We start from the raw sequence: 13,078 nt of genomic DNA, 5'->3' as shown, positions 1-13,078 counted from the left end.
TATATAACTGGGAGAGGGGGGTGAAGCCACCTCCCTCTAATGAGTTTTTGCAAGTTGTGATGTCTGGATGATATGAGGAATAGATGTCACAAAATAGGCTACAGGTAAAATGAGTTTAGTCTGGTATGGCTCATAGGTGGACTAAACAAGGACTGCATGGAACATGGTGCTGGTCTGGTGTCTCATATTGGCATTTAAAATTGTATAAATAGGTGCAGGGCTCATGGGTTTGGTGTCCGTCACTTTATTTTTTTAATCATACTTCGGACCTTTCCTGAGGCCCCTTTATCCATTCTATATACCCACAACAAACTGTGATTCCTGCACCTTCTTTTTTACTCAAACTATAAGCCCATATTACTCCTAAAACACCACTTCTGCTTTATGACATCCTTTTTGGCCGTTATAATTTTTATGGTTTGTAACTAGTAGTAAGGTTTGGGATATTGTTTAGGTTTTGTTTTTACTACTGATAAAAATGCTGAGGAAAGTAGCCTTTGGTGCCAAAGGAACTTGTTACAAACCAAAAAAATATTACTAGCTATTAGATCCTCTTTTTAACAGCAACACGGGTATCAACTCAAGCACCTTTCTGACATCTAAAACGGTTACAAGCATTTGCATTGCTTAAATAGTCACACAATAAATTATCTATTCAAAAATTCTGACAGACCTTACACACACACAAGGAAGCCAACTACCGCCTCCCTAGTGATATCAAACGGTGAACTCGTCACCACCGCTATCAAATTTTCAATAAAGTTTATTTGCCGCTCACTACACATGCGCAGTAGCAACTGTGCGTGTACGAAGACTGCGATATGGCAGCTTGTAGACAACTCGTCTTAAACCCTCTGCTGCTCAGCTCCAAGACTAAGGTAAATGTATCAATTGGAAGCTATAACAAAGGGCCACTAACTATGAAAAGCCGTGACATAAACGGGTAACAATTATGTTCGACAGCATCCTATGCGTAAACAAGCAGAGGCGGAGTAATAGCAGGCCTGTGGGCGTGACAAGTGTTTAAGTGCCTCCCTTTCTTAGAGTTGATTGGTTTAGGTTAGTAATTATTCTGCGAATCTGCGTATGACAGAGTTGACCTTGTTCACGACACGACAGCAGTATTTCTTAGGCTCAGGCTGCAGTAACAGTAAATTACAGTAATTAGTAAATCCTTTTGCTGGTTAGTGGTGAAGCGATGTATTGTACAGTATCTAAAAATGTTACAGAATAGGAGCTTGCCAACTACACAATGTCCAAAGTGCTAGTGGTTGTTTACAAGTCTCTGTCACACGTTCGAGCACAATGAGCAAAAACTATTACCAGATTATCAACCTTCATATCACCTCTGTGTTTTATTTACCTCATGATATTTGTGGTGTCAGATGATTTTGTTAACGCGATACTGTAATGCCTTGATTGTAAAGATTTGATGAAGCTCTACAGGAAAAATAATTTTTTTTTTATATAAATTGGAATTTTTTTTACAGTGGCTACAGTGAGAGGCTCAAACAAGGTTGCAAAGTCACAATATACCACAATTAGAATCAGTATTGCAAGTTTAGCTTGGGGGAAAAAATACTGCAATTTTGCTTGAGTGAACTTGAGGTAACTAATACTCCCTATACTTTCATTGATGAGCGCAAAGTGGAAAGTCACCCTCGTACTATGGGTAGTCCTTGTACGCTGGAAATATTAACCAGAAACCACAGAACTGGCCTCTAAGGTTTTATTTTCACACTTTTCAAGACCTTTTACAAAGGAACATCGCTTTTGTTTATAGACATAACTCACGAATGTCATTTTACCGTAAAATGAATGATACCCCCTCTTAAAATGTTTACAATTACATGTTATACAAGTAGCATTTTTGCCATCACTACATTTAAACAGAAATAGAGCCTTTTTTATATTTACCTATCAAAACTATATACTTTTTTTTTTAGTAGACAACCCAAAGTATTGATCTAGGCCCATTTTGGTATATTTCATTCCACCATTTCACCGCCAAATGTGATCAAATAAAAAAAAATCATTAACATTTTCAGAATTTTAGGTTTCTCACTGAAATTATTTACAAACAGCTTGTGCAATCATGGCACACATGGTTGTAAATGCTTCTCTGGGATCCCCTTTGTTCAGAAATTGCAGACATATATGGCTTTGGCATTGCTTTTTGGTAATTAGAAGGCCACTAAATGCTGCTGCGAACCACACTCATGCCCAGCAGTGAAGGGGTTAATTAGGTAGCTTGTAGGGTTAATTTTAGCTTTAGTTTAGAGATCAGCCTCCCACCTGACACATCCCACCCCCTGATGTCAGATGTCATTAGCTTATCTCTATATTTATACAAAATCCTCCTTATGTTTTCTCTCAGTGTATACACCGTGAGAACAGTACTTTGAGAGAACAATGGAAACATTAACATTTTATTATCTCTCTGCTCCCTCCACTGGGAGCTTGATTTATTCTAAACTTTCTTATTTACATAACCAGTACTTAAAGTGAATGTAAACTTTCATCAATTAGTGCCCTGTTTTTAAATATACTATTAAAAACAGGGGCACTTTCATTGATGAAAGTTTACATTGCACCGTACAAATACCTTTTACTTCTTCAAAGCTGGATCAGCATCCCCGCCTGCAGGTCCTCTGTAAATAAGTCACCAATGACGAAACCAGCTTCCTCCAATCACGGCAGGGCCTCACAAGATGGACGCTCTGGGGGGAAGCCGTGATTGGCTAGTTTCGTCATTGGTGACGTATTTATAGAGGACCTGCAGGCAGGGGATGCTGTTCCGGCTTTGAATAAGTAAAAGGTAAGTATTTGTAAAAATACGGTGCTATGTAAACTTTCATTAATGAAAGTGCCCCTGTTTTTAATAGTATTTTTAAAAACTGGGCACTAATTGATGAAAGTTTGCATTCACTTTAAGTATTGAAATTTACAGTATAGGTGTAGATAACTTTCTTATTTACATAGCTTTTGTAAGTACGAGTACGTAAGTATTGAAATTTACAGTATAGGTGTAGATAGAACGGGCAAAAGCAGATATTTTAAATTAAAAAATAAATGAAAACAATTTAAAACACTCCAGTAGCATAGTTGCCAACATTTAAAAAAAAATTCCAAGGACACTTTGCAGCAGAGCAAGCAAGCGGGTTACTGGAGTATTGACGACCTACTGTTCAACTCCTCCGCCCACTCAATTCTGCAATCAAAACACACCCATTTAAAAGTAATAGTATAATTTAGACTTATCCATAGTTTATTATACAGATTACAGCACCAAGCTTTTACACCTACCCAGTCTCTGGAACACATTCTGGGCATATGGTTATTTTTACAACACAGCATCAAAATTAGAAAGACAAATAATGTGTGAACCCATTCAATAATAATAACAATATTCCATTAGGAATGAATTATATTTAAATAATACACTATATCTATTTATCATCTATCTATCTGTATATATACGTTCCCCTACCTCCGGCCACGCCTACCAAATTCTTACAAAGCCAGTTGTTGACACATGCGCTCACTGCAGCATTGCTACAATAAAGTGCAAAATGACACTAAAAAGCACGCATGCGCCCATGCCGCAGTCGGCAAATATTAGAGAAGCGGGTCAAACACAGTTTTGGCACTAGCTGGGTCAGGTGGCATACAAATTGATCGTACTTATGTTTTCACAATATACATACTTACAAGCACTAGGATGTACAAGTACTTAGTTACAAGTACTTATATGTACACAAGTACTTAGATGTCTCCCAGAGTGTTTGTAATTATTGATATTATGTAAAATAGGTATGATTCATTTGTCTGCCACCCAGCTAGTGCCCAAATTGTGTAGGTCCCCAGAGTGCTTGTAACTATGTATACTGTGAAAACATAAGTATGATCAATTTGTATGTTGGATGTTTTATTTACTCATTGGGCGTACAGCACCTCTCTTTTTTTGCACAATCAATTTGTATGCCACCTGACCCAGCTAGTGCCAAAACTGTGTTTGACCCGCTTCTTTAATATTTGCCGACTGCGGCATGGGCGCATGCGTGCTATTTAGTGTCATTTTGCACTTAATTGTAGCAATGCTGCAGTGAGCGCATGCGTCAACAACCGGCTTTGTAAGAATTTGGTAGGCGTGGACGGAGGTAGGGGAACGTAACGAAGTTGGCAAATAATACAGAACATCAGCATTTGTAAAATACTGGCAATACAAAAGCCATTTTTTTTAAAATTCTAACTTACACGTATATCTGACATATTCTGAACATCAATTCTATTTGTTTTTATATGTGCCTGAACTGAAGAAATGGCCTGCATGCCATGAAACACATTGCTCTTTTGATATATTTTATTAAAATTACTTGTATTCAGCAGCTGCTGGCATGGCTGCTCTAACGCTTTTATCCTGCAGCTACTTTGATAGTCATTATACACTATCCATTCCTATCAGTGAATAGTGGAACATTATTGGCTGACTCCGGTCATGTGGATGTTACCTGATCCGGTAGCGGACTTGGCGTTCTTTGCTGTTAAAGTTTTTGGTGTTGTGGTGTGAGGATCGGTGTGTCTGCAGCTGTCATATGACTCTAGTTTTTACGAAGAAAATCTTTGGTTAAAGACCATATCCTCTGCGTTATCTGTTGGTCCGGTCAGTAGTATAGAAGGAGTGTGCCACTTTGGAGGTGTGCCCAGTGTCACTAGCGGGGAGGTTTAAAGTGAAGGTAAACGTTGATGAATGAAAACCCGTTTTTTTAAAATACTATTAAATACAGGGGCACTTTCGTTCATCAAAGTTTAGAAAGCAGCCATTTTGATTAAAAACTTACCTTTGTTTTTTTCACAGCCAGAGCAGCTTCCCCTACCGGAGATATCCTCTTCTCACGTCATCAATGACTATTCCAGCTTCCTCCAATCACGGCATGGCCGCAGGCAATGACTACCCTGGGGGGGGAAGCCATAATTGGAGGAAGCTGGATTAGTCATTGATGACGTGTGACGAGAGGATCTCCAGGTGGGCGAAGCTGCTCTGGCTGTGAAAAAAACAAAGGTAAGTTTTTAATCAAAACGGCTGCTTTCTAAACTTTGATGAACGAAAGTGCCCCTGTATTTAATAGTATTTTAAAAAAAACGGGTTTTCATTCATCAACGTTTACCTTCACTTTAAACCTCCCCGCTTTCTAAACCTGTTTTCAATAGTATTTTTAAAAAACGGGCTTTCATTCATCAAAGTTTACCTTCACTTTAAGTCCCTGACTTCCCTTACAGCACCTAACCTAATGTTCTCATTTTGTGATGTAAGTAGCAAGTTGTTGTATTTTGATGTTTGAATTTGTCTCACTGAATTATGCTATGTGGCGCCCCTGTTATTTTCCAGATATCGATACTTGCCTGTGATAACGAGCCTGTCGATCTCCATACAGGGAGCTGCCTGACATTCATAGGAGACTATGTTCTGCATATATACAATTGCCATTGTGGTTATTCTTACTTATATTTAGTTGTTTTTTTTATCTTTATGACTGACGTTTTTATATAGTTAGACGATATTAGGGTAGAGTGCTCTCTCTTTGTCTCTTTAGTTAGTGTCACTTTGGTATTTGTTATAAACCACATATGTGGTAGTTTGTGCGTGCATAAACAGATGCAAAGGAAAATTTATCAAGCTGCATTCGCAGCTTATGATTGATACGTTGTGGTGCAAGCTTGTGTGAGCAAGCCTGCAACCACAAATTTAAGAAGCAGTTTCTCACTAGTCTTAAGCGATTGGCTGCACAAAAACAGAGAATGGGGTTGCAGTTAAAGTGACAAACACTTTGAGATGGTAATATAGAATAATAAATTGTATATATAAAAAAACCTCTGCAATATACTTTCATTATTTATTATGTCCCCTTTTCCTGAAATTCCATTCTGAAATTGTAAACTTTTCATTTCCTGCTAGAAATGGAAGTGCAGAACTGTTATATTCCATACAGCCATTGGCTGCACACGCTAGTGACCTGTTTAAAATTGTCCCTAATTGGCCACAACAGAAAAGGTTACCTAGGTTACAACATGGCAGCTTCCATTGTTTTATAGACACTAAGGGGTATATTTATGTAAGTGCGAGCGGACATGATACACTTGTGCTACACTTCGGCAAAAAAAAGCTTAAGAGCGTCAGTGACTGGGAAGGTGGGGGGAGGAAGGGGAAGCAGGGAGAGGGAGCTCCTGTTGTAAAAAGTGGGGTAAAGGGTGGGAAATTGATCTGGGAGGGGGGGAAGCTACACTACAGATTTTTTTTTTTTTTTTAATTTATTTAAAAAGAAAAGACTAAAAACTGCAGCAAACTGGGTACTGGCAGACAGCTGCCAGTACCTAAGATGGCGGCCAACAAGTAGAAGGGGAGGCTTAGAGAGCTGTTTGGGGGGGATCAGGGAGGTTGTGCCATGATTTCAAAAGCTGTTCGTAAATAATTTCTGTGAAAAACGTAACAATTTTTTTTATTTGATTGCATTTGGCGGTGAAATGGTGGCATGAAATATACTAAAATGGGCCTAGATCAATACTTTGGGTTGACTACTAAAAAAAATATATATATAGTTTTAATAGGTAAATATAAAAAGAGGCTCTCTTTCTGTTTAAATGTAATGATGGCACTAATGCTAAAAAATGCTCTGGTCTTTTGGGGATTTTTTTGTCTGAAATGCCCAGTACTTAAGGGGTTAATATACAATGGACTAAAGTCATTAAAGGGACATGAAACCCATATTTTTTTTCTTCATAATTCAGATAGACAGCAGGGGTGGGCAAGAGGTAGATCCCGGTCTATCAGTGGACCACAAGTGAATTTTGAGGTGACCGTCTGGAAGATTTCAAACGTCTGCCTAACAAGAGAAACATTTCTCACACATCTAGATTCTGAGTGAAGAGCCTCGCCACTCTAGATGTATAAGAAATATTTCTCTTATGCAGACTTTTGAAATCGGCTATGAGTCTATGACGGCGGTATGTGTACTTCCGCATGCGTGACACGGCTGTAGCTGAACTCACTGCCCCAGCTTTGGTTACTGTCTGTCCCAAACTCTCTTACTTTTTGTCTCAAGAGCAGTCAGCCCATAGTACAGACTCTTTAGGCACCAGGCTGAGATGCTGCTTGGTTTCTCTGGGTTTGGCAGTTCCAGGTCCTGCACCGTTTGATATTCTGCTGCTACTTTCTAGTTCTGTCCTCCGTTACTTGTCACCAGGCTCCCCTGGGTGAATGGTCTGGTGTTGTTTTTTTCCCCAGGGTCTGTTACTCCCCTCAGGTTCTTTTACTTACTCTGTACCAGGCTTTGATGCTGCTCTCTGATACTTTCTCTGACACACTAATATTAGCTATACTTTGTGCTAGTTTCTGCAGCTTTCTGTCCCCAGAATGTGCTATACCAGTCTCTGTTTGCTGTGTAAGGCGGTACAGAGCCTGCAGGTCCTGCCGCTGTCCAAACTACTTACAGTAGTCTTCAGCTAGTAGCAGACGGATGGAGAGCAGCCAACAGGACCTGCCCCCTAATCAACCTGACATGGCGTCCAGCCAATAAAATTACTTTGTAGAATGAGTCTGTCTATGATTGGCTGAGAATAGTTCATTGTCATTGTTGTACCAGAGCTGTGGGGTTCCCATGTGTTCCAGGCTTGACAACTCCGCTAGCCCTAGACTCGAGCCGTCTTGATTGTGACACTACTTATTCATACGCAAGCGCAGTACACAGCTAAGGTTGCTTGATGGTCCCAGCGTGACGTAAAGAGAGAGCTCTCGCATTAAGTAAAAAGCTTGGCTGTATTTATTATTAAAGAGCAAGGCTGATTTTTAAAGCTGTATTATTTGTGGCAAAAATACAATTTTCAGCCAGCAGGTCCTATTTGAGGCCAAAATACAATTTGCAGCCAGCAGGTCCTATTTGTGGCAAAAATAAAATTTTCAGCCAGCAACTGGTGTTTTTTTTTTTTTTAGTTAGGTGACCACGTCACTTGGAATAAAATTAGAGGTAGCCCTTACCTTACAAAAGTCTGCCCACCCCTGAGATAAAGCTTGTGATTTTAAACAACTTTTATTAATTTACTTTTATCTAATTTGTTTTGTTCTGTTGGTATCCTTTTTTTAAAAGGATACCTTGGTAGGCTCAGGAGCTGCTGATTGGAGTTGCACATATATGCCTTGTGTTACTCACGCAAGTGTTCAGCTAGCTCTCAGTAGTGCTCCTTCAACAAAGGATACCAAAGGAATGAAGCAAATTATATAATACAAGTAAACTGGAAAGTTGTTTAAAATTGTATGCCATATCTGAATCACGAAAGAAAAAAAAATGGGTTTCATGTCACTTTAAAGGGACACTGAACCCAAATTTTTTCTTTTGTGATTCAGATAGAGCATGCAATTTTAAGCAACTTTCTAATTTACTCCTATTATCAAATGATCTTCCTTCTCTTGGTATCTTTATTTGAAATGCAAGAATATAAGTTTAGATGCCGGCCCATTTTTGGTGAATAACCTGGGTTATTCTTGCTGATTGGTGGATAAATTCATCCACCAATAAAAAAGTGCTCTCCAGAGTCTGAAACAAAAAATAAGCTTAGATGCCTTCTTTTTCAAATAAAGATAGCAAGTGAACGAAGAAAAAATGATAATAGGAGTAAATTAGAAAGTTGCTTAAAATTGCATGATCTATCTGAATCAGGAAAGAAAAAAAATTGGGTTCAGTATCCCTTTAAGTTTACTTTTGAAAGTACAGTATTTCGTGGTATGATGTGGTGACAATAAAGCTTTCAGAGATTGTGAAATTATGGTATTTTATTTAAACAAAAACAAAAAAAAAACCAACTACATTATTTTTTTTATCTAGTTGATCTGGGGCATAATGAGTTTACAGTATATGTGTATATGACTTGTCATTTATATGCATTATACTGTAAATGTTTTAATTAAAGTAAATTTATTGTTAAAGAAATGTGTTTTTTATTTTGGCGTGCTTTGGTTTAGAAACAAGATTAACTGTATGGTATATTAATATCTCCTTTAAAAAATGGATGCGGCTTTTCATGGTCATAATAGTGCTTTTTGAAACTTTTCTCACGCTGTAAAAAATGTTTTGTAAAAAGGAGCAATTCCTACTATTAACTATTGAGCATCTTCTTTGCACAAAACTGTGTTTCACTTGACCAACTACATTTATGCAATGTTTCTCTACAAACCGTCAGTGTCAGTGGCTTTAATGGTATAGCTTGTGATTGCCTTTACCATTTGGTAGGATTGCCAGCTCTCCAGCAAAAAAATCCTGGACTACTAGCAAGTGACTGGGAAAGGGCAATAGGTGTCGTCACACAATTTCCCCTCCACCAAACTCCACTTTTAGGCTACTTCCTAGACACAACTATTTTTATTATTCACAACAAGGCAATTATTTTATCCTCTGCTGCCAGTATTAAACAAAGTTGAGGTTTTATCTTCTTGGTTACTAGAAATACACAAAAAGCAGTGATTTTCCTAGCCTTTAAAAGGCAGTAACACTCACAAACCAGTGATTAACCCCTTCTAGTAACACACAGTAGTTATTTTATTCCACCATTGCTGTGATGAACATACAAAGCAGATATTTTACCCCCTTGGTTCATTCACAAGGGAATTATTTTTAGCCTCCTTGGCTGCCAGTAACACATAGAACAGTGATTTAACTATTACACAGAGATGAGTAATGCAGCTTCTTTTGTGTCGGTAACGGTGCATTGTTATGATCCCATGTGTACCAATAGGAGCAGTGGTGTAACTACGGATGGGCGAATGTGGCTAAATCAAAATTCAAATGTTAGAACAAACATTCCTTTGTATATTCATTTACACAATTGAATATCGATAAAAACAAAATTTGTTTAAAATTGGAAAATCGAATGTTGCTTTCAATTCAATCAAATGTTCATAATATTTCAAATATACATATTCAATATTTTTCTCTATTTCTCTCTCCCCTCTTTCTCTTTGTCTCTCTTTCTCGCAGAAATGGCCTGCTGCATCTCCAGCAGCAACACGGGCCTTCCACTTCACTGTTTATGGAAGAAAGGACTCATCTGCTAAAGTTACTAATTCTGTAAGTTTGTGTTAGCATTTTTACCAGGCCAGTACTTTCCAAACAATTGTTTTGACAATTAAAATATTGAACCCTGTTGTACTAAATTGTTTAAATTACTTGTTTAACCCCTTCACGACCGTGTGTCACAAGTTTTTAACATGGGAACAAAGTTCCGATGTAAACACTTGCTGCAAAAATGTAAATGCGATCACATGATTTTAAGGCCCTGATGAGATCATGGGGGACTTCCTACGTCGCTAGGCATGCCTCAGTCCGATCTTGAGTTTGTTAAAAGGGGGAGGCTGCAGGACGCCTTAAAGGTAGGATGTTTCATGCTGTCCTTTGGCGTTTAAAGCCCAGCACTGTTAGGATGATATGGAATGTCCTAATGGTGTGAAGGAGTTAAAGATCATGGATGGTTAGAAAAAAAACAATAATGGTTGTTGTTTTGTGTTATAAAAATGGTAAGGTTATGGCTTTTGCAAAAATAAATAAAAAATACAAATAGGGTAAATCTTTTAAAAAGTCTGATACATTAAAGGGGCTTAAAGGTACCAAAAGAAAATGTCTCACTGTACTAGAGAATTTTATTATTGCACTATTGTTTGTATATAATTATATTTAACACATGCAAAGGGGTTAAACACAAACACTTAGATTACAAGTTTTGCATTCGTGTTTTAACGCTGAAAATAATGGCTATTTCAGTGTTAAAACAGCAATGCAGCCATTATGAGTCTTGTCGGTATAGCTGTACCGCAAGCCTTTTAGCCTGTAACGCAACGTCGGTCCCGCACTCAAAAAAGTTTTGGCATGGGATTTCAATAGCGCTGCCATTATAAGTTTTGCGGTGAGGCTAAAAAGCTTGCGTTACACCCTATACCGTTCAGCAATCTAAAAGCAGTAGTTATGAGTTTTACACAACAAAACTGTTACACAAAACTTATAACTAAACTGTTACAAAGTACATTAACGCCCATAAACTACCTATTAACCCCTAAACCGAGGCCCTCCTGCATCACAAACACTATTTTAAAGTTATTAACCCCTAATCTGCCGCTCCCGACATCAACGTCACTAATAAAATTTATAAACTCCTATTCCGCCGCTCCCCAACATCGTCGCCACTATACTAAAGTTATTAACCCTATCCCCCCGCACCCCAACATCGCCCACACTATAATAAAGATATTAACCCCTATTCCACCGCTCCCCAACATCGCCACCACTAAATAAAGTTATTAACCCCTAAACCTCTGGTTTCCAACATCACTACCACTTAATAAACCTATTAACCCCTAAACCCCAAGCCCCCCACATCGCCAAAAACTAAATTAAACTATTAACCTCTAAACCTAACAACCACCTAATTTTAAATTAAAATTACAAGATCCCTATCTTAAAATAAATAAAAACTTACCTGGGAAATTTAAAAAAAAAAAATATTTTAAACTATTAATTAAACTAACATTACTATTATACTAAAATTAAAATAACTACAAATTAAAATAATTAAATTACGCATTAAAAAACCTAACCCTACTAAAAAAATATAAAGACCCCCAACAGTAAAATCCACCACCCAACCAACCCCCCCAAAATAAAAAAAACTAACTCTAAAAAAAACCTAAGCTACCCATTGCCCTGAAAAGGGCATTTGTATGGGCATTGCCCTTAAAAAGGCATTCAGCTCTTTTTCACTGCCCTTAAAAGGGCATTTAGCTCTTTTAAGAATGCCCAAAACCGTAATCTAAACAAAAACCCACCCGAAAAAACACTAAGTGCGGACATCCATCCTCATCCAGGCACCAAAGTCTTCATCCAGGCGGCGAGGTCTTCCTCCATCCAGGCGGCGTCTTCTATCTTCATCCAGGCGGCTATTTTGATAGGGCTACTAGATTAGGTGTAATTATTTTTATTTTGGATAATTTTGTTTGTTCGTAATTTAGTATTTTTTTTATTTTTTGTAATTTTAGTATTTTTTGTAATTTAGTATTTTAATTTTTTTGTAACTGTAATTTAGTTTTTTGCGAAGTGGGGGCTGGCGGTTTAGGGGTTAATAGGTTTATTTAGTGGCAGTGATGTGGGAGGCCAGAGGTTTAGGGGTTAATAATTTTATTTAGTAGCGGCGATGTCGGGGAGCGGCGGAATAGAGGTTAATATCTTTATTATAGTGGCGCGATATCGTGAGCGGCAGATTAGTCGTTAATAGATTTATTTAGGTGGCGGCGATGTCGGGGGCGAAAGATTAGGGGTTAATACGTTTATGTAGGTGGCGGCGATGTCGAGGGCAGCAGATTAGGGGTGTTAAGACGTGGGGTTTATTTAGGGTGTTGAGTTTAAACGTAATTTTTTTTCCCCCATAGACAATGGGGTTGCGTTACAGAGCTTTTTCATTCCGCAATCGCAGGTGTTAGGTTTTTTCCTAACACTTTCTCCCCATTGATGTCTCTGGGGGAAAGCGTGCACGAGCACGTCAAAGCAGCGCTTGGATTTTGTGCGGTATGGAGCTCATCGCAACCATATCGCACGCACAAGGCGGCTTTTTAAAAACTCGTAATGGCAGTGCTATGGAGGGTGAAATAACGCAACTTTTGTTGCGTTCGTTTCGCACCCTCTATAGCGCAAAACTTGTAATCTAGGTGAAAGTTAATGTCAGCTCCAAAGCAGCAATGCAAGAGCACATTTGGTGGCAAGAGGCATATGTGTAAAGCCACTTATCACCAACTAGCTACCAGTAGTGTGTTGTTGCTCCTGAGTTTGCCTACTTTTCAAAGCTGAAAACCAAGAGAAAGTAAATTTTGATAACTTACATTGGAAAGTCTCCTAAAATTGCATGCTCTATTGGAACTGTAAAATGAACATTCTAATGAAAAAGTTGTGTGTTCTACATTTATAGAAGATGTATGGTTTGCATTACTGCCCAGAATTTGCAAGGTAGTGCCTTTCTGTAGGTGTTCCAACTTTTCTATCTACAATTT

At 38.2% G+C, this 13,078-nt stretch overlaps 1 protein-coding gene across 1 annotated transcript in view; it reads left to right on the top strand.

Moving 5' to 3' along the window:
* Nucleotides 1-760: 760 nt before the first annotated feature.
* The window catches only part of LOC128660601 (succinate dehydrogenase [ubiquinone] flavoprotein subunit B, mitochondrial), a 412,312-nt gene continuing 399,994 nt past the window's right edge, over nucleotides 761-13,078 (top strand). Inside the window, exons 1-2 of the mRNA XM_053714527.1 lie at nucleotides 761-878; nucleotides 10,026-10,115. Of these exons, the coding sequence (XP_053570502.1) occupies nucleotides 822-878; nucleotides 10,026-10,115 (147 nt within the window). The 5' untranslated portion in view covers nucleotides 761-821. The remainder of the gene's footprint in view (nucleotides 879-10,025; nucleotides 10,116-13,078) is intronic.

Source organism: Bombina bombina, chromosome 5 (assembly GCF_027579735.1).
Source record: "Bombina bombina isolate aBomBom1 chromosome 5, aBomBom1.pri, whole genome shotgun sequence".
Classification (NCBI taxonomy): domain Eukaryota; kingdom Metazoa; phylum Chordata; class Amphibia; order Anura; family Bombinatoridae; genus Bombina; species Bombina bombina.
Note: the sequence above shows the minus strand (reverse complement) of the source record. Positions and strands in the feature narration are given on the sequence as shown.